Below are 27518 nucleotides of genomic sequence, written 5' to 3' on the forward strand. Positions count from 1 at the left end.
GAATGTTATATGGGCCTAATGTAATATCAGATAAAAATCAAATGTTACATGACATCCTTGTCTCCAGTGAAGAAAAGCGGTGCTATAAACTTACAGAAAATTTCCTCCTTTTCTTGTCTTTCAACTGAGAAAATTGCTATTACTCAAGCAATATTAGTTGGTGGTTACAAGGTAGCATCATGAGCTAACAAAACAGATTTTCACTTATGTAGAGCTAAATCCAATTTGAGGTATTATTAAAAAAATAGGGGAGGAGGGTAAAGCAGTCAGTGTTAACTCTCTGTCCAATACAAAAGCACTGGACACCTGCTGACCTGTCCAGGAAAAACAAAGAAAAGCAGTAATTCTTGAGCAATAGGTCAACACTGTAGATGGTTCTGCAGAACTATAAAGAAACTTTCAGAGAACCTTCTGCTTTTATCCATTATCTTAGCTACAGCTTAGTTGTTCACATTTGTAAACAAGTCCTTCACTCGATTTCTGTCCTTGAAAAGGGAACTGTAATTGGTGATCAAAATCTCTTCTAAAAAGATAAAGAAATGGTAAATTATTTGAGAGGACCAAAAAAACCACCCCAAACCTCAAATGAAAAGAAACAAAACAACCCAGCATCTTCTTAACAGAGGAGGAAAACTGCCAATCCTAAACATTACCAGTTGGAAGTCTTCTTTCCCTCAGGGATTCTCATTATTTGAAACTACATGTAATAGTTTTTCAATTTCTCATTCCTTCCTTCAGTCTATAATTATCACGAGGTAACCTTGGCTTTCTATACTGGAAAACACTAATCATAAGGTTAAGACACATCTAAGTCTTTCCTGATAGGAAAGGTATTGCCATTTGACATAATCTCTCACAACAATTTATTTTAATATCTGAAACCACAGTTCTACGCTACAGTTGTTTGTAAAAAAAAAAACCAAACATAAGGACAGCATAAGTTTTATACAGCAGGAAAAGAAACAGACCTTTTTAAAAAAAAAAAACAACCAGACGACCAACCAAACAAACATGGGCTCAACAGGTGTACCAAAAGAGGCAATACTCTGAGAGATCTGTGGTCTACAAACATAACCATGCTTAACAAGTGGGAAGCACTGCCAACTTTTGTAAAAAAAAAGGGGGGGGGGCAAACTAAGACTAAAGTACACTATTCACACTCTAATCTATGTACAGGTCCTCTTTAAAGCCAACTATATGAAAAACAAAGTCAGAACCCCAGGACTGCAAAATATATAAAGCAGCTAACATTGTGCCTCGAAGATAGAGGTTCAGCCCAATAAAACCAGAACTGGAGTTCCCAGAGTTTAAGAGAGAAAGGGCAAATGTAATCTGAAATTTAGACTTTTTTAGTCTGTCTAAATTGACATTTTAATTGAATGGCTACAGTTCTGGCTTTATTCATCCTCAGTACCTCCTGCGCAGGTCTCAAACACAGCTAACAAAGAAACTAGAAAATATAAGAAAGCTTCAAGAAACGTCCAACGTTTTATCAGAGCAGCTTTGAAATACCTTCATTAAAAATACATCCAATTTACATTTCAGTGAGTCATTACATCTGAGTACCACTGCCAAGTTCCCAAATATTTTTAAAGTAAGGAAATAAGCCATGCATATTAAAGACACAGACTTGCTTTAACATTTTTTAAAGCAACACCATTATGAAAACGGGAAAGGATTAATATAAAAAATCCCTTTGTATGTAAACTTGAGAAAAGGAAACTCACAAAAAGACCAAGTCCTGTTTACAAAATTACATACGAACAGAGCTGCCTATGGTGGGCTCTAACTGCAGCCTACTGAAAAGGTCTGGTCTGATGAAGGCTCTCTCTGTACCACAAGCCCCATTTTGCAATCACAGAACAAAACAAATAAAACAAGAAAGGAATCATAAACTATATTTCAGTTGATAGCTTTTTGCTCTTGCTAGAGAGCAGCAGACTAAAGAAGACAGACCCCCCCCAACAAAAGCAGCAGCTGATATCTCAAATAACATTGTAGAGAGAATTACTTAACAACAACTTATAAAAAAGCCCACAAAAATCAACTCAGTTCTTTAAAGGAGGGGCTTGTTTTTTGTGTGTTTTTTTTTTCAGTTATGGTGGGTTGCATTTTCTGAGAAAGTCACCACAGAGGCAGAGAAGTGTGCGGTGCTGAGCTCTTACCTGAGCTGATCATACTGTGCATTCTTTGCTGAGCCAAGAGCTGCTCCCGTCCAGAAACCCCATCTGAGGAAAAACACGATTCACTCTCGTAAATTGTCTGCAGCATATTCCAACCGGCTGTACTTCAGCTACATGAGAGATTCATCACTGCACTTGTACAGGGGCGTCAGGCGCGACCCTCTGTAGTCCTACCTCCTCCAGCGAGGCTTGTAAGATAAAACACTTCAGTAATTAGCAACGTTTAAGCATCTGCACAAATAGCTATTAGGAAAGAGAAAAAAGCAAAATCCACTTTACACAGCCCCAGTCTGCCGCAAAAGAAGAGGAAGTACCCAGTGGACTCTGCACCCCTGAGTTTGAACAGTTGTGTTCTGGAAGCCAACAGCAGGTGGAAGAAGAAATGAAGAAATATCTTTGTGCTTCAGGCTTTCTTGGGGGGGGGAGGGGAGGGGGGACATAGAGCCTCTTAAAAAAAACGAAACCAAATGAGCACCGTTTCCAGGGACGAGGAGCCCCTTAGGGTTCAGCCGCGCTGCCCCCGGCCCTGCGAGCGTTGCGGTCCCCGCGGCGCTGCCGGCTGGCTGGGGGCTCGGCGGCGCTGGCCGCGGCTCCTGACACCGCATTTGCATATGAATCAACACCACTGTGGCCCAGAGGCGGCAGAAATAGAACAATGGCTGGCCTGAGCCAAAAATAGGTCAAGCATGGCCGGGCGATTGGAGCCTGCATTAATGCATTTAAAAATACCACAGCAAACACAGCTGTCCAGTCTCTGTCTTTCAGACTGCGATCCTCCACCGCTCGCCCTCGAGCGCAGTTAACCCTTGCCCGCTCCGCCAGCCCGGCTCCGGCGCGGGCACGCGTGAGGTGGGCCGAGCACCCGGCCACGGCCACGCCACCGAGGGAGGCTGCGAGGGCGCCGCTGAAGGCGAGGGACAGCCACACTCACGGCGTTTCACCACGCTCGGCTCTCCGGCCCCCAGCCCTCCCCTCCCCCGGGGAGGATTTTTGTGAAAAGCGAGCATAACGCGAAGGCCTCTGTATTGGTTCTAAAATAATACTGGAAGCTTTTGCTCATAATGTGGTTTCTGCCTCACCCACGCACAGCAATCCTGGTGTGCTATTTTTGTTGCCCGTTTCTCTGGCTACGCTGCAGTTGGCTTTAGCAGTAGAGTCTTGCTGCTGCCTTTTCAATACAGGACCTGCAGTCGGCTCAGAAGAGGCGATTTCTGAAACTGCTGGGGGGGCTGCCAGGGGAAGCTGAAGGTGGAGAGACATGTTAATGGGGACCTGGCTTCATACTTTCATTTATGAGCAGCATTTCCATTTTTAGTGTGCTTGATACAATTCTTATAGTAAGTTACCAGTTGTGGCACAGCAAACGAGACATGCTTACATACTATCCACTGTTCTGTTGACTTATTAAAATTTGGACGGGGCTGAGCAGCTCACACTTATATTTAGAAGCAGCAGGCAATTTGCACTGCGTCTCTCTCAGTTTTATGAGGTGATGTGCTTTCAGAATCGTAGCATTTGCCTGCATGTCAGACTAAAGCACCGCACTCCTCTGGCTCTTGGCAAGGCTTCATGCATGCTATAGCAAGTTAATTTTTCATAACGCTATTTCAAAAGTTGCATATTCTGCTTGCTGATTAATAGACCTACACCTAGATATGGCAAGATTCATTTCACTGTTAGAAATGATACTTTACTTCTCTGGCCCTGCTGTGCTATACAGTGTTTGCCGCACAGGCGACCAAAGCCTCTCGCTTCCTAACTATATGAATACTGCATGGTGGCCAGGCACCTTCCAAAGTGTTGAGTACCTCTCCAGGTTCCTACTGTAGGGTAGTGGCAATGACAACAGGGAAGCAATTACTCACTAAAATAAAGAAGCCAATGCAGAGGTTGTCTCAGGGGTTTCTAGAAGATCCAGCAAATCTCTGGATTATCTCAAGCATTTCTTATTCTTGAAGATGCAAGAATACCGGACAATATTTGAGGCTCACTTCTGCCTTTTGGCCAAGAAATGAACTGTCTGCTGTTCTAATGTGAGAGATTGTGGTGAAGGGCTTTTTTTTTTAATTTCTCACAACTCTGATACCCAACAAAAGATTCACAATACCAAAGTTCTGTCATATTCCTATGACTTCTGGATAATCTATGGCATTTTGGAGGTCTGTGGCTCAAATCTCCTTCCTTCTTCCTAAATTGATTCTTCCTCCACATGCCACATCATCTAATCCTGCTGAGAGTTACAGTCTGTCCCTTCGGACAGATGGAGACTGCAGCAGCTGACAATGGGATTTTCCCAATAGGATCCCCAATTCAACACCCCCTCTCCCTGCCTTTTATCCCCCTCCCACCCTCACCAATTTACCACATATACACGGTGACTCTGCTTTCCTCTGCCGCTTTGTAAAGAGGAAGAACCCTGCCATACAAAAGGTAAAGGGGAAAGAGGCACTTCTGCTGTGGAAGAACTAAAGCTCTGCAGACAGTATAAACCCAGCTCCGGCTGGGGCAAGGCCAAAGGCAGGGGCAGCACAGAGGCAGGTAGGGCCTTACAGCGCAGGACTAGTATCACATGTATCACGGTAATATTTACAGCTGACAATTTTTGATATCGTGAACTTTTAAAGTAATACTCATAATATTCTCATGGCAAGTGCCATAGAGTTAGCTTAGGTTCAGACTAGTCAGTAATCAAGTTGGTTTGGTGTATGAACCATTACAGTTTGTTCCCCAAAGGACTGCTTCTATATCTCATTCACAAGGATCCTGGCACTGCCTCTGGGAGACCTGCTTAGACCACTGGGACCTGATGCCGGAGCTGTAACCATGTCAGGAAGAGAATAACTTACGTTGAAAGGAGTGAGAAAGTAAATGTTCTTTTATCTTTTGAAAACAAATATATCCTATCTTTTGTGGGAAATGTATAGCACCAGGGGAGAGGTTTGACAAAAGTACAAGGGGGACCACCAGTAGAAATAGAAAGCGTCTCTAACATAGAAATAAATTTTAAAGAAGTGGAATTCCTTACGCCTTTGAGGCAACCAGAATGTGACTCTGTTTAGTGATTCAGTGCCTCAAAATAACCAGTCTCGTATTACAGGGAAACATTGCAGGAATAAGTAAAAAGAGGCCATAACACAGAAAATTTTGGTGTGGGATCCTGGTATTAGGTATCCATATGCATTTTTATATTCTTATAAATGTAGCTGCATCTTTTTTAAGATAGTGAGCATTCACGGATCTGACCTCAGATAGCTCAGTGACTGAAAAAAAGCAAACTATTTTCAAGGGCAGAAATGTACATCCAGATACTTAGCTTTAAGCATTCTTAATTTTGGCATACGTATTTTAAAATGACAGACATATAATATATGCTATGTTAGCTAACTCACAGACTGTAATGACTACTGCATTGTGTTTTATATTTTAGATTATACATAAAAATTGTGTTAAAATATTTTACTTATTAAGTCAGTCACCCCAAAGGTAGGGCTTTTACAATCTGAATTCTTCCCACTCACTCCAATGTATAATGGGCCTACTTCAGAAGAGCGACATGCTTAACTCTTAAGCACTTGTGTAAATCCATCCCTTTTCAACATAATATTTAAGCACATGTTAAATTCTATTGATTTCAATAGAATTTAAACACATAGTTAAACACTTTGCTGAGTCAGCCCAGTCTGTAACTGTATGATCACATGATTTTATATAGCTTCTTTACAGTCCCATAGGGGAAGGATAAAGGGTTCATGCCTGAAGTAAATCGGTTTTTTATTTTTAAAGCTAAGGATGTTATAAGGTGACATTTTCATACAGAAACATGAGATTTTTGTTCCAGTTTTTCTAACACATTTCCTAAACTTAGAGAACTTTAATGACACTAGAGCTAAGAGTAAACTGTTGAAATGATTTAACACTGCTGAGGTGACTCTAAATGCAATCAGCAGCTTTATGGAAAATGTAAGGCATTTTAGTAGCACTATGATATCATTACAGTGCGTTTCACAATGTGTTTCTCTCATTTTGCTTCTGAATTGCTAAACCAAATAAATATACGGAAATTAAACTGGGAAACAGCATTAATGCAACATTAAGACTACGAAATTAAGCACTCAAAAATTAAAAAGAGCTAAGATTTCTATTGCATTATTAACTCAGCAACATTATAATTAAGTAGTACTTTTCTGTTCCTCCTTTCCTTGTTAAGCACAAACAATATATTACTGTTTGGTTTTTAGCAAATCCCATTTATCACTCACATTATTCTGAAGCAGAAACTTCATTATTATTATTGTAGTTCCAACTTTTGCAGTTTCTTACTTGCAAATTAATTCTTAGACTCTTCTCCCTTATTGCTTCATTTTTGTAGATTTTTTGCATCATATAAAGTTAGTTATATACAAAACTAAATTAAAGAGTGTTATTTAGCCTCTAGCTCAAGTTAGGATATCCCAGGCTTACAGATGTCCCATACAACCTTCTTTCAGCTCCTTTCTTATTAGACAAGTATTCTGTGAAAAATCATCAAGTAATAACACTTATCAATATAAAATAATGCATAAACAAATGGGAGCTATATTAACTTTGCATGGGTAACAGTAAATCTGGCATTTTTCAGTACTGAAGTTTTGAGTTCTAATCTCTGCAACCTAAAGAGCTCCTAACTAATTTTTTGTACACTTAATTTCCAGGATTAAAAAAAAGAAAAAAAATTGCCATTGTACAGAACAGATGTTTCTGTAGCCACAGTTCATTAGATATTATTAGTACCATGTGAAACCCAAACATCCAGCATAAATTACTACATCTTATGCTAGAGGATTAACTGGGTTAATGAACAGCAGAAGACTATTACCCCAGAGAAGAAGATGGTTTGAGGGTAGAGAGAAATCAGCGGAGAAGTTCAAGCAGTTTGTTTTTTCTCCCTCCTAGAACTAAGGGACAGTATCCCTATTCCAAGACCCTGGAAAAGTAAAAATGGATCACTTAATCCATGTGCTCTGTTTGGAAAGATGGAGTGCAGGAATGTCCCTGATGATTAGTTTTCTATATAGCAACTCTTTGGTGTTCCCCATGCAGGAATACATGTTGCTTTTTCTTTGCCATGTCGTGAACCCACAGGATGGGCATTTTTCAAGTGAGGAGAAGAAAATTGTATTTTTAAATATGCTTAAGCTCAGTTCAAGCCTCAAAGAAATTTTCTGGGACAAAGAAAGACATATCTTTAGGGGATTTTGTGACAAACAATGGGAGAATAAAACTTCACAAAGTTTTGGGGATGAGGAATGCTACACTTGATAAATGTATGGGTCTCTACCATCTCTTCGTATAACAATACAGGGAGCCTATTATCTTTCTCATGTAAATTAGCTAAGGGGTTTTTGGATCTAGCTCTCTTGGCTGCTTATCACTTCTTTCTCCTCTTAGAATATGTCTTTCCATCTACACAGATAAGTCCACTAAAAAGTAAATCCTAGATTCAGGACAATACCTCAAAAACACATGCTTAATTATAGGCACAAGGCTAAAGTTAAGCATATGCTTAACTGATTCAAGGGTATTTTCTGAATTACAAACTTCAAATAATTAAAAAAAAAAAGAGAAAAAAAGAAAGAATACTTAGGATAGGAAATATGTGCATAATTCAATTATTCCACTGACACAGTTATTTACCAGTTCACAGCTAAAATTTAAATCTTTTGCAGCAAAACTGAGGTAAATTGCATACAAACCATACAAGCCATATAAGCCATGTAGCCAAAAGCAAAATCAGATACCTACAAATAGATGCCTCAGTCCAGCAAAGCACTTTGGCCCTTGTATAATCATGCAAATAGAACCCGCCAAAGGAGATTTACTAGGTCTTCCACAGTTCTGTCCAGCTCTCTTGGACAGCAGCATGTGCATGTGTGCACTGAGTCTGACATGTCTAGCTGCACTAGACACACCTGAACTAACATACATAAACGAACCCTAGAGCACATAACTTATGACAGCTTGCAATACACGCAGCGTACTTTAGGCATTTCAAGCTTCTTGCATATATACCGAGCAGATAATCTGTACCTCCTCCACTCAGCAATTTGCACAGGATTTCCTGATGCCTGGTAGCCTCGCAGGTCACATCAACAGACCTGGACCCTGAGAATTCCTGGACAGTAGACTCAGGTCCCTGTGCTGGAGAATCAAGATGAACAGCATCCCCAGCTTACAATGTATCATGGGTTTAAGTGTTTTTTTGGATTTAAGCCAAGAAATGTAGGCCACGCTTGCCGTCTGGAGAACTGCACTGTGAAAACCAAGGACTATGCAAAGGATCACAGCAGAAGATAGCCAACTAAATATGAGCTCCTAGGATTATGCTGTGATCAAGATGGCTAATAAAATCCTTGGATGTATAAATAAGGTTATATTGAGTAACAGTGGTGAGGTGATATGCATATACCAAGGGAATATTCTTGGGATACTGTAACTTGTTCCTATGTACTTATTTGAAAAAGAATGATGAAAAACTGGGGATGGATAGACTTGCTACAACAATACAGAAAAGTTTGGAAAACCATTGGAAATTGGAAACTCAAAGGCCTGAGATATGTAGTTTATTGAAGAGGTTCTGAGGTGGCTTCGCACTGTCTGTATATACACAGGGCAAGATGTCCAGTAGTGTAGTAAAATGTTCTTTATTTTAAGAAACAAGGCTTTAAGAAAAATCCATCAAATAGAAAAATTCAAGCCAGAAGTGAGGCACACATTTTAAACATAAATTATAACCATTGCAGCAACTTATAAAAGAGTTTTAGGTCAATAGTGACCCTGTCTCTGGAAAGAAAACTCCAACACCTCTACAGGGCAAACTCAAGGTAGGTTTTGTTGTAGAACTTATACAAGCCAGACCTGGTGAGCATGGGGGGTATTTCCAAGATACTAAGAATTAGTAAGAATTATTTACTAAGTTATAGGAACACTAATAACTAAAAAGTATAATTTTTCACAGTCTCCTAAAAAGAGGAATTGCATTATTTTTATATTTTTAATCCAAAATACGTTTCTTTTCCTATGAGACTTGATAATTTTTACTAAAGTAGCACAATGGATTTCATTGTAAACATCTAGAAAAAAATGGCTTTCTGAAAAAAGCAAAATGTTTGCTTTGCTTTGCTGTTCAAAGCTGCCCTTCTAAGTCAAATAGAGCTTAAAAGTATGTCTAAGGATCTTTCTAAATTCAGGCTTGGATTCACTGAGGGAGGAGGTGGCTTTTCGGATGTTACCCTCAACACTGCTTACAATAGCGTAGCGCTTTTCCATCTCATGCTACAACCACACTACACAACCACCTACGTAGATTGGGGCAACAGTTTCTTTGTGAAATTTTGAAGCAAGTCAGAGTGAGTTTCTGTTAAACATCAAACAATTTACACAGTTCGAGAATTGCAACTACAAACCACTGGAAGCTTAGCCAGGAAGAAACTGTTTTACATAAAGCACTAAAAAGGCCACTCTTCCACATGTGGGCCAAGGAGTCAGTATGAGATATCAGACTATGTTTCGGGCAGTGGGAGGAACATGCCAATTTCTTCTGCTAAGCTGTCTGCTCACATCTCCTTCACCTCTGAGCTCTCTCATGCTTTCTTTACCTGGGAGCATACAAACACAAGGAGAACCAGCATTACATGGGCAAACACACCTCTAAGAGCAGTAACAAATTGACTGCTACTGTGCTATCAAAAGGTCACATCTCATACCAGTCAATTATGAAACCACATGAAATCTTTCTGGTTAGCTGGACAGTTACAGAAGCTAAGCTTGGTTGTGGTTCTCTCCTGTTTTTCAAAACATTTCAATGAACCCGGATCCAGTTTTCATCTGACTTTCTTCCTCCTCTTGAATTCTGATAAAAGGCATCAGACAGATCTGCAGTGTATAGTTTACCAAAATGTGATCAGTTCACTGGCTTGGGAGTTGTCCTTTACTATGCCAGTGAATTTGAGTCAAAGCTAAAAGGATGAAACTGTGACTTCAGTGGGTAAACTGCAGTTATTTTGCCTGACTTCAGTGGAATGAGGATTTCTCCTGAGAAGCAATATGATCTTAATTTTCCTTGTTGAAACAACAAATTTAGAGACTGCAAAACAGAAAAATGAAAATACAATTGAAATCAAGCTTTCATAATCCTGAATGGAAAATTAGAGTACATTTTGACTAAATATAACTTCTTCCCCAAGCTAGGTAAACCCCTTGAAAATCTTAACCCGGCTACTCACCATATAATATATAATATGTAATATATTATGGTACTACCAAAATATATATGCCATTTTGTCACAAACTTGAGTTCCTTCCTGATTTTTTTAAATAGATGTACCCAGTTGGTATTCCAAAAACCAGAATCAGTCCAAAGAGGGATTTTATCCATTATTTAAGTCCACGCAGCAAAATTATACAACTTACAATTTGCTAGGCAGGCTGTCCAATAGAAAAGGTGAAACAACTGGACAGGAAGTGGACACCAAGTGCCCATCAGCAGGCAGATGTGGGCAGCTGCAGCTCCCGCTTCCAGGCTTCCCTCCTCTGCCTCTCTGGCTCCAGGTTGGTAGCAAGAGGCAAGCACTCAAGCTCCCCAGGACAAAGAGACAAGGCTGGACCCAAGCTGACTTAGTATTATTGGATGTCTCTGAAGCAATAATTCTTGAGTTATCCAGAGTTCCTCATTAACTGGAATATTGCAGCCCAACAATTTTTTGGATAATGGAAAGAGAACTGTTCACAATAAACTGCCAAATTGTTCTGAGCCTGAAACCACTCAAAGAAATAAAGTTCTGTGAACATGCAGAAATTAGACATCCCTATCCCAAACATGTTTGTTTCAAACATCAAAAGTAAATATGCAATTGCTAAAATAAAAGCACAGAAAAGAACTGATAGTTTGCATTGAGAGCTTAGGATATTTGGAATAGCACATGTTGAATCCACGTTCACACAACACTTCCATTCTAATCATCCCACTCTAATGGGATTCATTTATTTCTTGAAGAAGAAAGAATCTAGGAGATAAAAGCTCTTACATGCACTTCAATGCAAAGAATTTCTGTGGAAAGGCAGTCCAAAGATGAATGAATTAACTAATTAAGAAAACCCTGCAAATGCTGGAATCCCAGTGCCACAGCAGAGATGACAGACCATTTCACATGGGCTTAAGCTTCTGAGTGGTGAAAATGCAGAATCAAACTTGTGACCTGGGGCCTGTTCTAAAAATAACACAGCTTTATGAAAGCCATCTAAGCACCTTCTGATGACATTCTGTTGATGGTACTCAAGAGAAAAGGCTGGCAGGATAGTTGACAATGCCATAAAAAACAAAACTTTTCAGTCAACAGTCAGAGATTCTAAACTATCAGGAGTCAGGTCTCAGGTAAGTGACCAGTCACAGATGAGCTGGCCTGTATCTGCTGGAATTGCACTTCATTTCCAGCCTCTTCCCCCACTAGTTAAAGCAGTTGGTAGTGAAATAAACTCCAAAGAACATTTGCCTGCAGTTTAGAATATATTTTCCCATTTCATGTCTGAAATTAATGCAATTAAAGTGTTATCATTAGTCCACTTACACTATGAAAAATTGGGTACAATTTCAGCAGTCCACAAAACCCTGCTATAAACAGGGAAAGTGGCATTTTTGGCTAAATGTAACCAGTGACAAAAGCTAGACTGTTCAAGGCAGTAGGTATCACATATGGGCGATGTCCATGGAAAAAACTGCACCTAGCTTGCCTAGTACACTATCCTTAGCCTTAACAGTACTAACTCTTCTCCTTATATCTGCTAGAATTACAGGAAAAAAAAATGGAGGCAGCTCAGACAACTAAAAAGTGCATACATGCTTTGTAAGTGGTTTGCTCACTATGAGTGAGGAATGGTTTGCTCACTATGAGTAAGGAAGTTTTCGATGTCTCAGAAGATGAAGAAAAGTAACTAAGCTATGAGTCTGGTTTTGTGCAGTCTCACAGAGGGGTGCAACAAAATTGGACACCACCTTAACCAAAATAGTTGTACTGTAATAATAATACAGCTGAAAAAAAACACATAAGTAAATTACTGGTATGATGAAACAGGCTTCAGTTTGGTCAAGCTTTTTTTTTTTTTTAACTGCCAGTATAAATGCTTCTAAAAATAGCACCCTTATGCTTTACAATACTAATTTGCTTACCATTCTAAACAAATGTCCTTCTCCATTCTCAGACCACAAATATGACAAATCTTACATTTAAAGAATATTTTATTTGAAGTAACACAGCAGAACCAGTTTTATCTAGCCAACTTCAAAGAAAATGCTACTTTAAGCTATCTTATCACATTTTTCTCTTTAGATCAGTATTTACAGGTGTACAAAATCTGTATCTCCCAGAGGCCATATGCATGTGGGGGGGGGGGGTATAAACAATGTAAACAGACAAACAATGCATCTTCAGCTATTGGTGTCACAAACAGTAGTTGAAATACTAAAGTGAACATACATTGACAAACCACATAAAAAATTAAGCTGGAAGGTACATAAGCCAGTTTCTTGCTTAAAATTTGTGATGATTAAGTATTTTATTGACTTGGGGCCTAAATCATTATGTTCACTTTTGTTCGCTTTGTGTCCTCTCAGACACAGCAGAAAGCCTCTAGCAATTCAGAGAGGCTGTATGCTATTCTGGGACTCATCAGAAAATGGATGAGTTGGGAAGTTGAACAACTGGCTATATTTGCAAAGGGAAACCTCCGAGGCTTACCTACCAAAAAGAATTTCAGACTAGAAATACACTTAGGATGGTTGCCAAAAGAAATATTTCATCAGTCAGTCTTTTACAGTACTGTGGCTTTCATCTAGATTTTTGTCAAACAAATTATTTAGCATTGAAGACACCAGCAGGCAACGGCCTTGGTAACTGCTTTCATTTCTCACACTCTTCTTGTGGCACTCAGCAGTTTTGTGGTACTTGGTCTCCTGAGCCAAGGATCGTAAGCGTGTTACAGGATGCTTGGGGTTTTTCTGTGTACTGTCTTGGAGGGAGGGGAGAAGGAAAGTACAGAAATGGTCAGTGGAGCCTTAGTAACTACACATCATCTATGCAGTGATCTGCAACAGCAGAGGGCAGGACTGAATGACCTTGGCACCTCCTTCAATCATTCTTCTTAAGCGTCATTGTGAAATACTGTGTTTCTAGGAAAGGCATGAATCAAAGGGCAGCCATTTCTGCCCAACACATATATGGAAAATTTAAAATAAACCAGCTCCTGCAGTCTCAGTGTCGCTGCACTGCTGATCAGTAGAAGAACGATGTCTGCCTTGATGGGACAGGGCAATACCACCTGAAGGAGTTCCCTACACACTCTCATTCCTCTCCTCTCCCTGCCCAGGATGGCAAGGTTTTACGTGTATTTATTCATTCACTCTAAAGGAAACCAGATCAGTTCTCCAATGCAGCTCCAAAAGCACAAGTGAGGAAAGCAAGGCCATTTTGTCATCACCAGTCTCTCTGTTTCGTGAAGCCATAACTGCAGTGACAGGAGTTCAAAGTCCTTCAGACATTGCTATCCTCCCCCAGAACTCTACTCACAAGCGACCTTACAGGGTTTCAGGAGGACTTGCATCTTGAAGAGATTGATACCTCACAGAAAATCTATACTGCCAAGCCAATATATAGCATTAACATAACTGACTACCCAAACTAACCAACATCCTTTAAAGATGTGCACAAAGTTAACAGTAGGCCTGTTTTGAACACTAAGGAAAGAAAAAGTCATAGAACTCCATAAACAAAGCATTTGAACACCCACAGATTTCTAACAATTTGTAGTTTTGACGGTACAGATCTAAATTACATTATTTTAATAAATAATTAAGGTCTCATTTGAAAATGAGAACATTATTCTTCAATTAGTTGCTAATGCAGTACAACTCTGCATTTTCCAGTAATGTAGAAAATGGAATATTGGGTTAAATAACTTCTACAAGACTCCTGCTTATGTCTTTACTTTTAGTAAAATTTCAGACTATTTCAGACTGATTTAAGACTTAGACTTAACTCCTCAGCCTAGCTAACACACACAGTTTCCTCCACATCTTCCAGTGTGCACATGCAAAACTCTCCTAGTCTGTAATTTTCCTGTCCTAGCAGAGACAGCAATCAGAGAGTGCCACCCATGCCGTGAGAGGACAAAGGGACGTTCCAGACTGCCCTGACGTCATAGGAAAGGCTGATAAACAATCCATACAATTTGACCACTTTGTTTGCTAAGCTTTACATTTATTTTTGTCTTCTGCACATGAGAAAAAGGCTAAACAGCAAGGCTTATATGCTATTCTGCTCAACACACAAGACTTGAAGCGGACTAGTGTTGCCCATCTTTACATTTAATAAAACCGTTCTCAAATTTTAATTTTGGATACAAGATAGGACAATATTCAGCCTGACATGAAAGAGGCTTGGATCCTTGTGCTCTTCATAAGTTCATTGTCATTATGTGATTTCACGTAGAATGGAACAAACCAGGCTGAACATATCTCATGCCGTTCATGATCATGCAGAGCCAATAACCTGTTTCTGACTAGCACAGATGATCCATTTCCATATTTGACAAGGTAACATTAGTCCCTTTACCTGAAGCAATGTAATGCTTCACTGGCAGAAGGTGAGGCCTGCAGCAGTCTTAGTTTGGTGGTGCCAGACAGGAAACTTGCCTTTCATTCACATACAGAAAGAAAACACCCATTCGATACATATATTCCACCAGTGGATTTTTTTGTGTATTTGATTTTTTTTTGCTCATAGGCTTCCATTTTTTTCTTGTGGCAACATTTCAAAGATCATGTGATGCTTTTTACACCCATATGTATTTATCACATGGTCCTTAAAAGTGCCTGTATATGGGGGATAGTTAACTACTGTTAAAAATTCAACATATAAAGAAAGGATGTTTCCTTGAGCTGAAACCTCTGATCACAGATTTCACAGTAATCAGAGACTACATACATTCTCTGTGTTCCAGATCCCAGTCTGTAAAATAGGAATAAGAGCAGCAGTATATTTCACATTAGTATTTAGAGGACAAGTGCTTGAAGGGTGCTCAACACTGTGGAAGTGGAGAACATATAAATTCTTTAGGCCAAACTATTTTTGCCAGAATACTTCTAAAGCACAGTATCAGTTAGGAACTGGTAAACTGCATTTTGCCCCAAGGAACTGGCAAGGCTCTGTTTCCTATGACTGTCAATGCTTTTTAAAAACCTATGTCGTTTCAGATAGCTATAACCGAAATAAAATTGCATGTGATTTCCCAAAACCACAAGAGTTACTGGCTTTTTTTAAAAGGTAGAAACAAGCACAAAGAGCCTATGTTTTCTTTCATTTTTCAAAAGCTTTTTGTTTTTACTTGTGTTCTCTTAACCTACCCTCCTCTTCAGAACATTTTAAGTAGTTTTGTAGGTAGAATATTGTAGCTTGCAAAAAATCATGGCCAAAGGAAAAGGTTCGTTATACCTCTCTCTAGGTTTACAGGTTTACAGCTTAGAGACATTTCCATTCAAAAAGAGGAACAAAACAGTTCAGCAACAGATGTTGTGGCAAGCAATGAATCTCAAATATGAAATGCCTGATGTTAAAATCATTTTCTTCTACTTCAGCTCAAAATGATTCTTTTTTTCTTTTTTTTCCCTTAAAAGCATGCAGGCCTCAGTCTTAGAATCTGCTGTACATTGAAGAATTAATGAGATCAATTGAAGGACTTTTTTCTCTATTCATTTGAAGCTGTGGTCATATACATCTGCTCCATTTACTTCATCTCCAGCATGGACCTGGCATGGTCAGTTAGTTTTCCTTCTATTTTTGGCATAAGGATATTTCAGCAATGATTGATTGTGATGAACTGCCTCTTCTCTACTAAACATTAATCTAGCTAGTCCTCTTTATAACCTTCCCATGATTCTGGAAACATCAATCCCAAATAGGGAAAAATATTTCCATAGGATTTTTCTTTTTAAACCAACCAGAAAAACAGTCTTTGTATAGTTGTGGGACCCATGTTTGTAAATGTAACCCTCTCCTTCTGACTTCACTACATCCACCAAACAGGATGGCGTTTTCCAAGAGAAAATTAGTAACTGATGACTATTTTTCCAACACTTTCCTTTCTTGCTATTATTATCTCTTCAGTTATTGCAGATGTACAACTGTCTTTCCTGCTCTCCTCCTTTAACTCCATCTTTCATTTACTATTGAAATGTTGACTAACTTCATGGTTCATTTCTTAAAATCTCAGGAAAATAAAAAGAAAGAAAAGGGCTTTCTCTCTTATCTGTGAAGAAGTCTCCAGTACTTGGCTATTCTTCTTCCCACCACTAACTTAAAACTCTCCTTCTTAGGCTAGTGTAAAGAATTGAGCTGATATGCTCAGAAAACCACTGACATTACCAGGCACTGTCGTTTTTTTCTTCTGCCTCTGAATAGGGATGGAGATTGTGCATACATAGAAGATATTTCCATCCAGGCTGAAAAAATGATTTGAAATAGGCCTCTTTGCTGTGATAATGAACATAAAATGTTCCCCCTCCACATCAGACAAATGAAGGGGTTATGGCTTTGTACTCTAATTGTACTTTCATTGCAGTTGCTACCACCACAGTGCTACTTTCCTCTTCTTCCAAAGTTTCTGAGACAGTCCACAGAGCCACCATTTGCATGCTTCTGCAGGATGAGCTCTTTCACTGACCTGCTACCGGCTAGGAAAGTACCCCGCAATCATTAGAAGTTATATTTATTCCAAACCCATTAATTCAGACCTCATTTCACAGAGTTTTAACTGCCATAATCTCTGCATGTTGAACTGAAAAAGCAAATGCAAAGTACTCCTCAAAGACCAGTTGACATCAAACATTTTTCAGGTTTCCCATTCTTTTCTTGCATAAATAAATGTCTCTCTCTTTTACTGTTTTCTCTCTCACATATTTGCGTTCTGTAATTTTTATACAGAGTTCTTCACAATCTCTCGTCCTAGAAGTTTCTGATCACTAATTCTCTGTTTTAATCTTCCGTCTATATTTAGCACTTTATTTCACAACTTAGTTTCTTACTCTTTGATCCTTTAATACACGTCTTACCCTGCAATTTCTTTATTCTTCTCATTCACAGCCTGAACATTCTTCATCAAATACAATTCAAAATGTGTTCCTTACCACTTGTTTTCTTACTGTACTTGCATACTTTCATCTTTCCTCAGTCTACAGAAATGCTTCAGAACTGTTTCTCTCAACTGCTGAAATTTTTCCTTTCAGTTCCCAAATTCAAAGAACACTTTAATCACAGCCAATTTTGCCATGTCTATCATTCCATTTCTTGGAGAGGATAATGGTGGTCATAGCATTCATAATTCATTTAATGTCATGTTTTACGTTTCCTTGTTGTTAACATTTTGTATATTCCCTCCTGAAAATGTTTAGTCCTTTACAGGCCAATGAAAGGGGAGAGATCTTTCCTGTTTTGCCACCTACTCAAATAACAGAGGCAACTCTTGACTTGAACATTTTTAGTTTCTAAATTGGTGTAATACCAATGGACAGACAACAGAAAACACCCAAAAAGCATCATTTTGCTATGATCATAAAGACTCAGCATTTTAAAGCTGACAAAAGAAAACTGACAACATACTGTGAGGCCTGTATACTTAATATTCATCACTTGTAATCACCTCTTCAGAGCCAGCTTTATCCTTTGTCATACGGAAAACAGAGAGGTATGAAGCCCTGGTTTTGGCCAACATGAAACAAAGGTAGGCTTTTTATTCCATGAGAGAAAACACTGTTTTCCCACAGCACAACATAAAGGGAGTTGCATGCTGAAAGAAATGGAGGAGGAGTGGGGAGGCAGTTGCAGAAGAGGGATAGTTACTATGGAACTTGGAAGCCTGCTAGAAAAACAAACAAAGAAAAACTGCAGTTTGGGAAAAACCACGTTGTCTATCAGCCTGACACTGACCAAGATACAAAGACTTAAAAGCAACGATCAGCTTTACCAAACAGGATGAGCTTGCAAAACATATAGTGAAGCTCTGTGAATATGTTTAGGATCTATTTTTAAAAAATACAGACGTCCAACTTTCCAGCATTTCTACAGCTTTCCTATGCCTAGCTTAAAACACACTCAAGACAAGCAAAAGAACATGGCTTATTTTAGCACTGTTCATGTAGCTAATTCAGCAAATCTTTTGGCTATCACCAGGATCGTGTCTGCAAATCTGCTACCACCTTTTCAGGGTTCCTCTCTTTCCCCTCAGTCTGCATCAAACTCTGCAGACCACATACATTTCAGGCATAAACTTCCTGATTTGACAATCCTATTTACTGGTGCATTAAGAACCTACCAAATCCTCACATTTTTATTTCAAATGTATGTTCTCATAATTGGGGGCTTTCCTCCTTCCTTAGTTTAAGAACAATGCATATGGATGGTGCCATATAAATAATAAGAGACATTATCTTGAAGACACTTATAGGCTTGCTTGGGCTTACACACACATAGGACTGAACAGATCTCCTCTTGGGCATAAAATTAGTCATCTAAGCATCTGCAAGACTGGCACCAGTACTCCTTTATTAGCTGAATATTGATAAATACCATCAAGCATTATGCCAAACAGTAAAAAGCTGGGCTTACTCAAATAAAAGATATACCAGTAGGAAGCAAATTTTAAAAACAGCTCATCTCAGTGACTCAGTCTGTTTTTATGATAAACCAAACTTTCTAGAAGTAACAACAACAAAAGTCTGTGAGGTCTATCATTCTACCAAGACATCCAACCCTGGTGTTTACAGGTGCCTTATACCAATTAAGCAAAAAATAGCAAAGAAATTACTAGGTTATATTAAAAGAAGAGCTTAAAATAAACATCATGAGCTAATGTTAGAGGTATGCAATGAACTAGGTTAGGTCACACCTACAGCATATTATTGCCTGCAGCTCTGACATCTCCTTTATGAGCTCTACAAATACGCTGCTAAAGCTGTTGAGAAGAGCATCAGCAGTAAACTTTGCATCAAGCCAGCAGTCTCTTTGCTCCCTCACTTCCCATATATGGTAAATATTGATAAATACTATATCAACTTTCTACTCTGTCCTTATTTTAAGCAAATCTTAACACTTTAGTTGCAGAAGTTTATTTGGACCACTTGCTATTTCCTTATTTATGTGAGAGTGAGAACCTACTAGTCCAGCAAAATTCACCTCTTCAAGATTTTATCATCTTTGTTGCTCTTATATTGAATACATGGCTAAAGATATGACTGTTATTGTCCTAACCCCTTCCTCACAAACACAGTCACATCATATCACAAAAGATGGTGTCACATCTAAAATTAGAAACAAATCTCAGCTGTGATGATTTTAACACTGAGCCTAACCTTGAGAAATGCTGAGTGCCTTCCAAAAGGTACAGAGGTACAGGAAAATAGATTCAAAGCTTCTCAGCAGCTTACAGACTTTGATTGCTGGACAGTTTATCAAAAGACAACAGTTAAATGAAAAAAAATTGTGAAATAGAGATGGATTTAGAATAGCTACTGTGGAAAAGCAAAGTAGAATAACTAGTGATACCCATTCACATATAACACTTGGGGAATGTTTTTATACTTACATGCTCTTTAGTTTTTAAGGTTCAGTTTGAAACCTAAACTCATGGCTGACAAGACTGAACCTGCTTCAAATTATACCAAGCCCTTCAGGTTTGTGGGCCTCATCTGACCCACAGAAAAATAATGACATTGCATATTGAAGATGAGCCTTAAATGACCCTCCCTATTTACTTCAGTGTATCACCTGACATGTTCTATGAGATCAGAAGCTATTTCTAAATTACACCAGAGTGCAAAAGTGTGGAAAAAAACTGACATTAGAATATGAAAAGATAACAAAGCCAAAACTGTGAAGCTAACAAGACACTTCCTAGTCCCCATGACTTTGCCATTTATTGCATTTCTCTTCACATTCTTTTCTGTTGTATTTCTACTTCAGGCGCAAACTTTCCACACAGTTCAATAACTACACACCAATTTTCAAACTACTTAGTATGGTCAACATACCAGATTAAAAATTATTATGGCCATTTATAACAATGATGCCATGAATCAAAGAAGACTGGTATGTCATTCCAAATTTATTTCATTAACAGTATCCATTTTTATGCGAGTTAGCTTGTCTATAGCTATTTGGAATAAAATTTGATTTATTTCTGTTTAAGTTGGGAAACAAGGGGCAAAGATATATTGTGGCATGAGGCACGAAATTTGTTTTGAAAACATATCAGATCAGTGGAGCAATTATGGCATCCGTATATGATGTGCAGTATATGCTTTAACATCTCTTTTTTAAAAGCTTGTTTTGTTCAGATTACACTGTGTCAAAACCTTTCAAATTTACTTATTGCTGATTTTCTGACAAGATACTGAACATTAGGTGTCTGAAGCTCAGAATGTCTGACTTCCTAGAGGGACTGTGAAAGCTGCAAATGTAGATCACACTTTATAATAATGTAAAATACATGGCTGAATTTTTTCTCCTGGTGGAGCCAATGGGAGTTTCTGTCATTGGCCCAAGTAGCTGGATTCCACCCCTGCATCCTGCCCAAAAGAGCATGTAGAAAATACAGCCATGTGAAACATATATGCTTACCTCACAGCATAAGGTATAGTGAAAAGATTGGTAGGCCTTTTCTTTACTATAATTTACTTTAGTGCAGAAGGATAACTATTATAAAATTGAACAGAAGCAAGTGCCTGAAAACCTGCACAAAGACCGTACAGACTAAGTGGGAGACCTTGAAAAATCAACAAACCTACTTATCAGAGAATATATTTCATACATATACATACGTATATACATGTCTTTATATAAAACATACTACATATTCCCTAATAATCCTGATCACCAAATATGGCAATATTTGGGCTCTCACTCAAACTATTAAGTTTCTGGTGCCCTGGTCAGGCAGCTATCTGTGCTTACAGTGTTATTGTTACAGAAAAAGAACCTGCAGAAGAGAAGCTTCAGCTGCTACATTTCTATTCCAACCAGCACCAGAGTAAGACTAGAGTCCCATCACTTTCATCACTGCTGCCTATACTTCTGGTCAGTCCTGAAGTTCACACCATCATTTCTGCCTACAGCTGCTCGGGAAACTTAGAAGTGAGATGGGGAAAAGTTTGTGAAGAATCCAACTTCGCAGATCATAGCTTTCCTAAGATGAGGATCTAAATTCTTCAAAGTATCCCCCCTGCCACCTGCAATCTGACTTGAAAGATAAAGGATTTACTTGGTGTCTGTGCAAGCCAGAGGAAATTGCCAACTGTCATCTACAACCCATAAGCCCCCCAAATAGAGTAGAATTGATCTCAAAGGGAAAAATGGATTGATTAGGAGGGGCAAAAAATCATTAAACTGAGAGGAAAAAAAGCGTGTTTACTTTCTTTGAAAGGTTACAAATTAAAATCCCTACACTACTTAGAAATGAAATATGTGTTCAATACAAATGTTTTTGTTTTCTCACCTTGAGATAAGAACTGACAGTGCAATTGTTAGCAGAATTACTGCTTCAATAAAAATCTGCCAACATAAATTATTCAGTTATTTTAAAAAAAGTGCATTGTCTATTACTGTTTCAAATGCTTATCAAACCACTAAAGGCCAATTTCATTGTACTAAATTCAGTGCAGTGGCTTGCTAACTTGTTACCACAACTAATTGGAAAACATATATGAGCCTGGTTTTAACATGCTATGCAATGTTAAAATGCTTCAAAGGACTCCATGGGGAAAGCATGCATCTGGATAGAAACAGCTGCTCGTGTCAGGTATAATCCCTTTCTTACCATAAGAAGTATAACACAAACATGAGGCACAACGATCCTTTTTTTATGTGAAAGAAGCCTTTTCCCAAATATATATTATTTTCTAAAAATAATAATTCATAATTTTTTCAGTATTGCCCCAAGCCATAAAGAAACGTCAACTTGTACATCAGTATATTGGCAAATGGTATTCATTTTTTGGCAGGAAATTAGTACTGAACTTATGATTTCAATGTTTATATCCCTGTTACAATCAGTTATTCATGCAATCTAAAATTAACCTAATGAGTACATTTTAGTCTTCTGACCTAGCAGCTTTTTATTTCTTTTTCTATCTCATATAAATTGTATTTATATTGTGTAATTGAAACAATAGTGTTTTATAAGAAATAAACTATTTTGTTTAGTATTTTCTCTTTGCCCTAATAACAATACTGTCTAATTTTACTTTAATGGAGAAATTACATGAAGGTGTCATGGCCCTTAAGCACTCAGGGTCCAATGTTTGCTTTGTTGGGGTAATAGTGAACCAAGCAATGAGTTCCTGGCTGGCCTTGGCAAGGAGTCCACAAGGCTCAATTACAAATGGCCAGGACAACCATGTAACTAGTGGCCATAGCACTGGAAACAGTGGTATCTACTCAGCTGAACAGCCCTGCACCCTTGAATTAGAGGCTGGCTATATGGCTGGACAGTTAGATTTGTAGGTGCGTGTGCTGCGTGTGGTGGAATCCAAGGGAGTCACCTCTCGCCAGTCACCAACCTCTACAGCAAGCGTTCAGTCGCAGGTGGATCCTTGAAGTTGAAAAAGAAGACAAACGACTATAGCATCTGTCAAACTATAGAACTAGATCTTCATGTTTTTACAATACCTTCCCTAATTTCACAGAAGGCTTTTAGTACTCCTCAACCATGTGTAATATAGCAGGACCCCTAAAACCAAGCAATCGATGCAATCTCTCTTGGGAAAATCAAACAGATTACCCACCATTTGACCCATCCATTTCAATGTCTATGGCCTTCTTTCAATTATTGTCAGAGTCAATGAAGATATTTTAGTCTTTTGATCTAGCTATTTTCTGTTTTCACCTTTTCCACAAATAAGCATGTAAATTGTTTACTGAATTAAAATAAATCAATAACTATCTGTAATCTGTTGAATTTTGTGCTTTTCTCCACAGTATTGGGCACTATGAATCCAATATTCTATTTCTAGCTTTTCTTGTAAGCATTTTTTATTTTCTCAGTCTTGCGTAACAAGCAGCATGGCCTCAAGTGTCAGGTAGAAGGTGGCATGCACTGTTTTGACTATTGTTACAAAAATCCATCTTTCATTAGAGCAGTCTAAGAGTTGATCTCTCATAAAAACATCCCACTGCAACTTAACACATATGAACTGTTTCATTGCAGAGAAATTCCTTGTTTAAGAACACCATGTAAGGATCTCTTACAAACTCTTAAATACAAAAAGCTGTGGCTTTTGCAAACACAGAAGCACAAGCTCTGATATGCCACAACTCCACAAACGTACACGCAACTACAAACAGTAATTGTCTGACCTGAGCGGTCAGGTCCCGACTGGACCTGATCCAGTGAAACGACTGCCAAAACTAACCCAATAGATTTCTTTTTTTCTCTCTCCCTTTGTTTACTTTCAACACTGTATTTCAGTTAAAGGATGAGAACAACTGAAGCAGAAACAGAACACTGAATAACGCTAAATCCTCAGAGGCTGCATAGAGATTATCTGGAAAAACATTGTATTGAAAACACAGCACTAATGAATCTTACCTAGTAAGAAAGGCTTGAGAACAAGAAGGCATCCTTCAAAAAGCTGAAGTTGTGCCAAATGAAAATTATAGAAAGGATCATAACCTCTGGCAGATTGAATACAAGAACAGAAAAGAGAGCAAGTATAAGGAGCAGCTAGCAAAATGACTAATAATTCTATCTTCAAACACATAAGGAAAAGGTCTGACAGAGTCTGTAGCCCAGTTAATGCTCAGGATATAAAAACAGCATCCAGAGAAGACAAGGTCATTGCAGGGAAGCTAAATGAATTATTTGCATCCACAGTGTATACCTCACCTAGTAAACAGTGAAGTGGTAAAGGCTGCTGATGCTAGTAAGCTATTCAGAATAGTAAGGACAAGAGCTAACCGTGCAGGACAGCCAGAGAGATTTCTGATACTGAATGACTGGGCAATAAAATGGTAAATAAATTCAAGGCATGTAAAGGTAAAGTGATGCGCATAAAAAAAGCAAACCTCATTTCACACATGAAATGACATTTTCCAGGCTAACCCCAGCCACTCAGGAGTGAAATCCTGGAGTCGTAAATAGTTCCACAAAAAAATCTGCTCAGTGCACAGTAGAAGTCATAAAAAGAATATCAAATATTCAAAAATGTTATTAGGAAAGGAAAAGGAACAAAACTGACAAAATCACCATACCACAGCTTACCCATATCTGGTGCAGTTCTGATCCCCTCATCTCAGAAAGGATATAGTAAAATTGGGAAAAGTTCAGAGAAGGGCAGCAAGGATCATTTTAGGTATAAAATGACTTCTGGATGAAGAACTGGTAAGTAGGTTAGAAGTCTTCAGTCTGCATTAAAAAAAAATTATCCAGGAAGGATATGACATATCTGCAAAATCATGAGTAGCATAAAGATGGTGGACAGGGGCCAATTTCCTAATTTCTTTAAGTACAAGAGATAAATAGCACCAAAAGAAATTCACAGAAAGTAGCTTCCATGCAATCAAAGGATGTGGTTTCTCACAGATTAGGTAGTAGAGCCATGGAACTCCTTGAAAAAGGATATTATGGGTGCCAAAACTTCCCATGAGTATAGGGGGAGATTAGAAGAGAAATCCACTAAACTTTACTAAGTTCATAAAAACCACTCCTGGTTCAAGAAGTCCCCTGAGCTGAAAACAGCTGGAGGTTGTGAGGTTACTCAAGAGCAACGTCATACATATTCACCCTGATCTTCCTCAGACAGCTGTTTACAGCTACTGCTGGAGACAGGATACTTTGTTCTGTGCGGTGCTGTATCACCGCAGCATATTAAGGGAGCTGTAGTGGGACATTTTCTAACACCATTTTGGCGAGTATAATTTTTGAGACAGCAATCTATCTGATGGCTGCCATTCAGATTAGTAAAGTGTACATTTAAGGCCTTCAGCCAAGGCCACCTTCTATTTGTTAAAAGGCTGTTGCTGAAATAGAGGCGGAGTTTGTTGGTTTGGGGTTTAGCCAAAAATAAATGGGATTCTTATTTTCCTCACAAGTCCTATTCTGGGGTTTCTGTTTCAGTGTCTCAGAATGACCACTGAAAGCAAAGCCACAGACACAACACAGCATAGGTCAGATGTGCTCAACCTCTGCCCACCCCATGGGCTGCTGGCAGCACATCCAAACAATAGAAAAATTACTCCACTGGAAGCCGTCCACTCCCACCTGCCATATTTCGTACCTGTTCCAGGTAGGCAGAGGGCACTGCGCAGGTGCGCAGGTCTATATGCAGTAAAATCTGGTAAAGCCAAGAAAATAAACCTATTGCACATGAGCATTTCAGCTGAACTGCCTAAGCACTGCAAAAAAACAGTACAGCATGGAAGTGCACGAAAGACTGCTCAAACGCTCTTTGTCCAGCCAAGGAAGAAGACTCTGCTGCTGCTGAAAAAAAGCATCTGAACTGCTAAAACAGATTATCTGTGTATTATTGGTGTAAGAAAGAAATAGCATGGGGTAAATTAGCCAAGCATGGGGAAAAAAAATTGTGGAAACTTCCTGGGAAAAGGCACTGTACAAACATCTGTGGACCAACTATAAGCAATGAGAGATTTGGGGTAAGGTTTTAACATAGTAAAAATGACCTAATATTTACAGTGTGAATAAAAATGAAAAGGATGTCTTAAATAGACTGTATATTGAGAAAAAAGAAAGGAATATGTATTTCATCTGAAATTCAATTATATTTGACATTGTGTGTTCAGATTATATAAAAGATATATATTCATAAATCTTCAAGAGACTGAAAACTTCATGAATATAATAAATCTAATGTAATTTGAATCAAATGTCTACTATGTCATTCTTCAGACAGGCTGTGCCTTAGAGCACAGTAGGCTAACGGTTGACACTTAGTTTTGCTAAATAAACCATCCCCGTTCATTTAATAGCATCTCCAGCCAGTTAAAAGAAAAAAATACCCCCGTAACACTATACTAATTATTAGCTGTGATGCCATTAAAGCTTTATGATTAGTGCTCTACAGAGACAATGAATCATGTATTTGTATTTTAGACAGGAAGGTGGTTGCCTGGTAGCAAGGATGCTCACACCTGCTGCAAAATAATTGCGGGGAAAATATTAAAGATCAGAGAAAAACAAAAACTTTATATTCACTTAAACTGAATTTAAGAACTGGTTGGATTTCTACAGGATAGTAGTAAAGAATTATCTCCTAACGCTGCATTTCTTTGTTTCTGAAACTCACCACTACTTCACTTCCCAGCATGGTTCCTAATATTCTGAGGTGAGATAAGAAGATACGAGTGCAGACTGTGACAGAGAAAGTGTTTCCTTTTATTCTGCTCAGAGTTGTACTAGTGAGTTTCTAAAGATGAATCATGCCCCATATACGCCTGCAAATAATCAAATACAGGAAACCTCCAAGTAAACAAAAGTCTTCTCAAAGACTGGAGGTTCATAAAATTGTACTTAATCATTGTTTAACACTGAAATTATGATTATCTGCATGACTGAATCCACAGTGGGGATGAAGATAATTTCCACAGAAAGTCCCATTACAAAAAAAACTCTAAGCAAAATAATTTTATCTATTTATTGTCTATTGGCCCAAGAATACTTGCAAGTGGCTCCCATCACGCACTACTTCCTTGTCAAGTTTATCACAAATCCTTTGTATATTACTTCACACTTTCTCCAAATAGCTGAATTCAACAGCTACAACTTTAGATAAGAATTTAGCTTTTCATATGCACATATATGTGTGCATGTGTGTGTGTGTGTGTAGGAGAAAAATTAAGTGCTTATATATGTGGTTTATATAAGTATTTTTATCTTGCAAGGTTCAAATAAAAGCTTGAAAACACTATATAAATTTTCAGACTAAAAAAACCCAAACACATCGGACCCTCCTAAATATATTTAAATAATATATAATTATTTAGTTAACAGCTTCAAAGCTGACTAATTTTTGAGGACTGACTCATGAGTTTTATTCTGGGTTGGCAAAATAGCCTCACTGTCTCTCATACATTTCCTTAATTGGACTATGAAGTCAGAGTGGAGCAACATAAGATACTCTCACACACTTACTTCCAGGAATGAGGTGTGAAGGCTAGCAAAACAGGCACAATTTCCTGCTCCGTAGTGCTGACTTTTACCAACAGGCTAAGCTAGTGGAAATAAACTTTTTTTTTTTTTTTAATC

The 27518-nt window shown here is 38.4% G+C and overlaps 1 protein-coding gene across 1 annotated transcript in view; it reads right to left on the reverse strand.

Annotated features, from left to right (window-relative positions):
* The window catches only part of HDAC9 (histone deacetylase 9), a 507021-nt gene that overhangs the window by 283824 nt on the left and 195679 nt on the right, over positions 1-27518 (reverse strand). The window contains exon 3 of the mRNA XM_067291613.1: positions 2166-2228. Within this exon, the coding sequence (XP_067147714.1) occupies positions 2166-2228 (63 nt within the window). The remainder of the gene's footprint in view (positions 1-2165; positions 2229-27518) is intronic.

Source organism: Apteryx mantelli, chromosome 2 (assembly GCF_036417845.1).
Source record: "Apteryx mantelli isolate bAptMan1 chromosome 2, bAptMan1.hap1, whole genome shotgun sequence".
NCBI classification, from domain to species: domain Eukaryota; kingdom Metazoa; phylum Chordata; class Aves; order Apterygiformes; family Apterygidae; genus Apteryx; species Apteryx mantelli.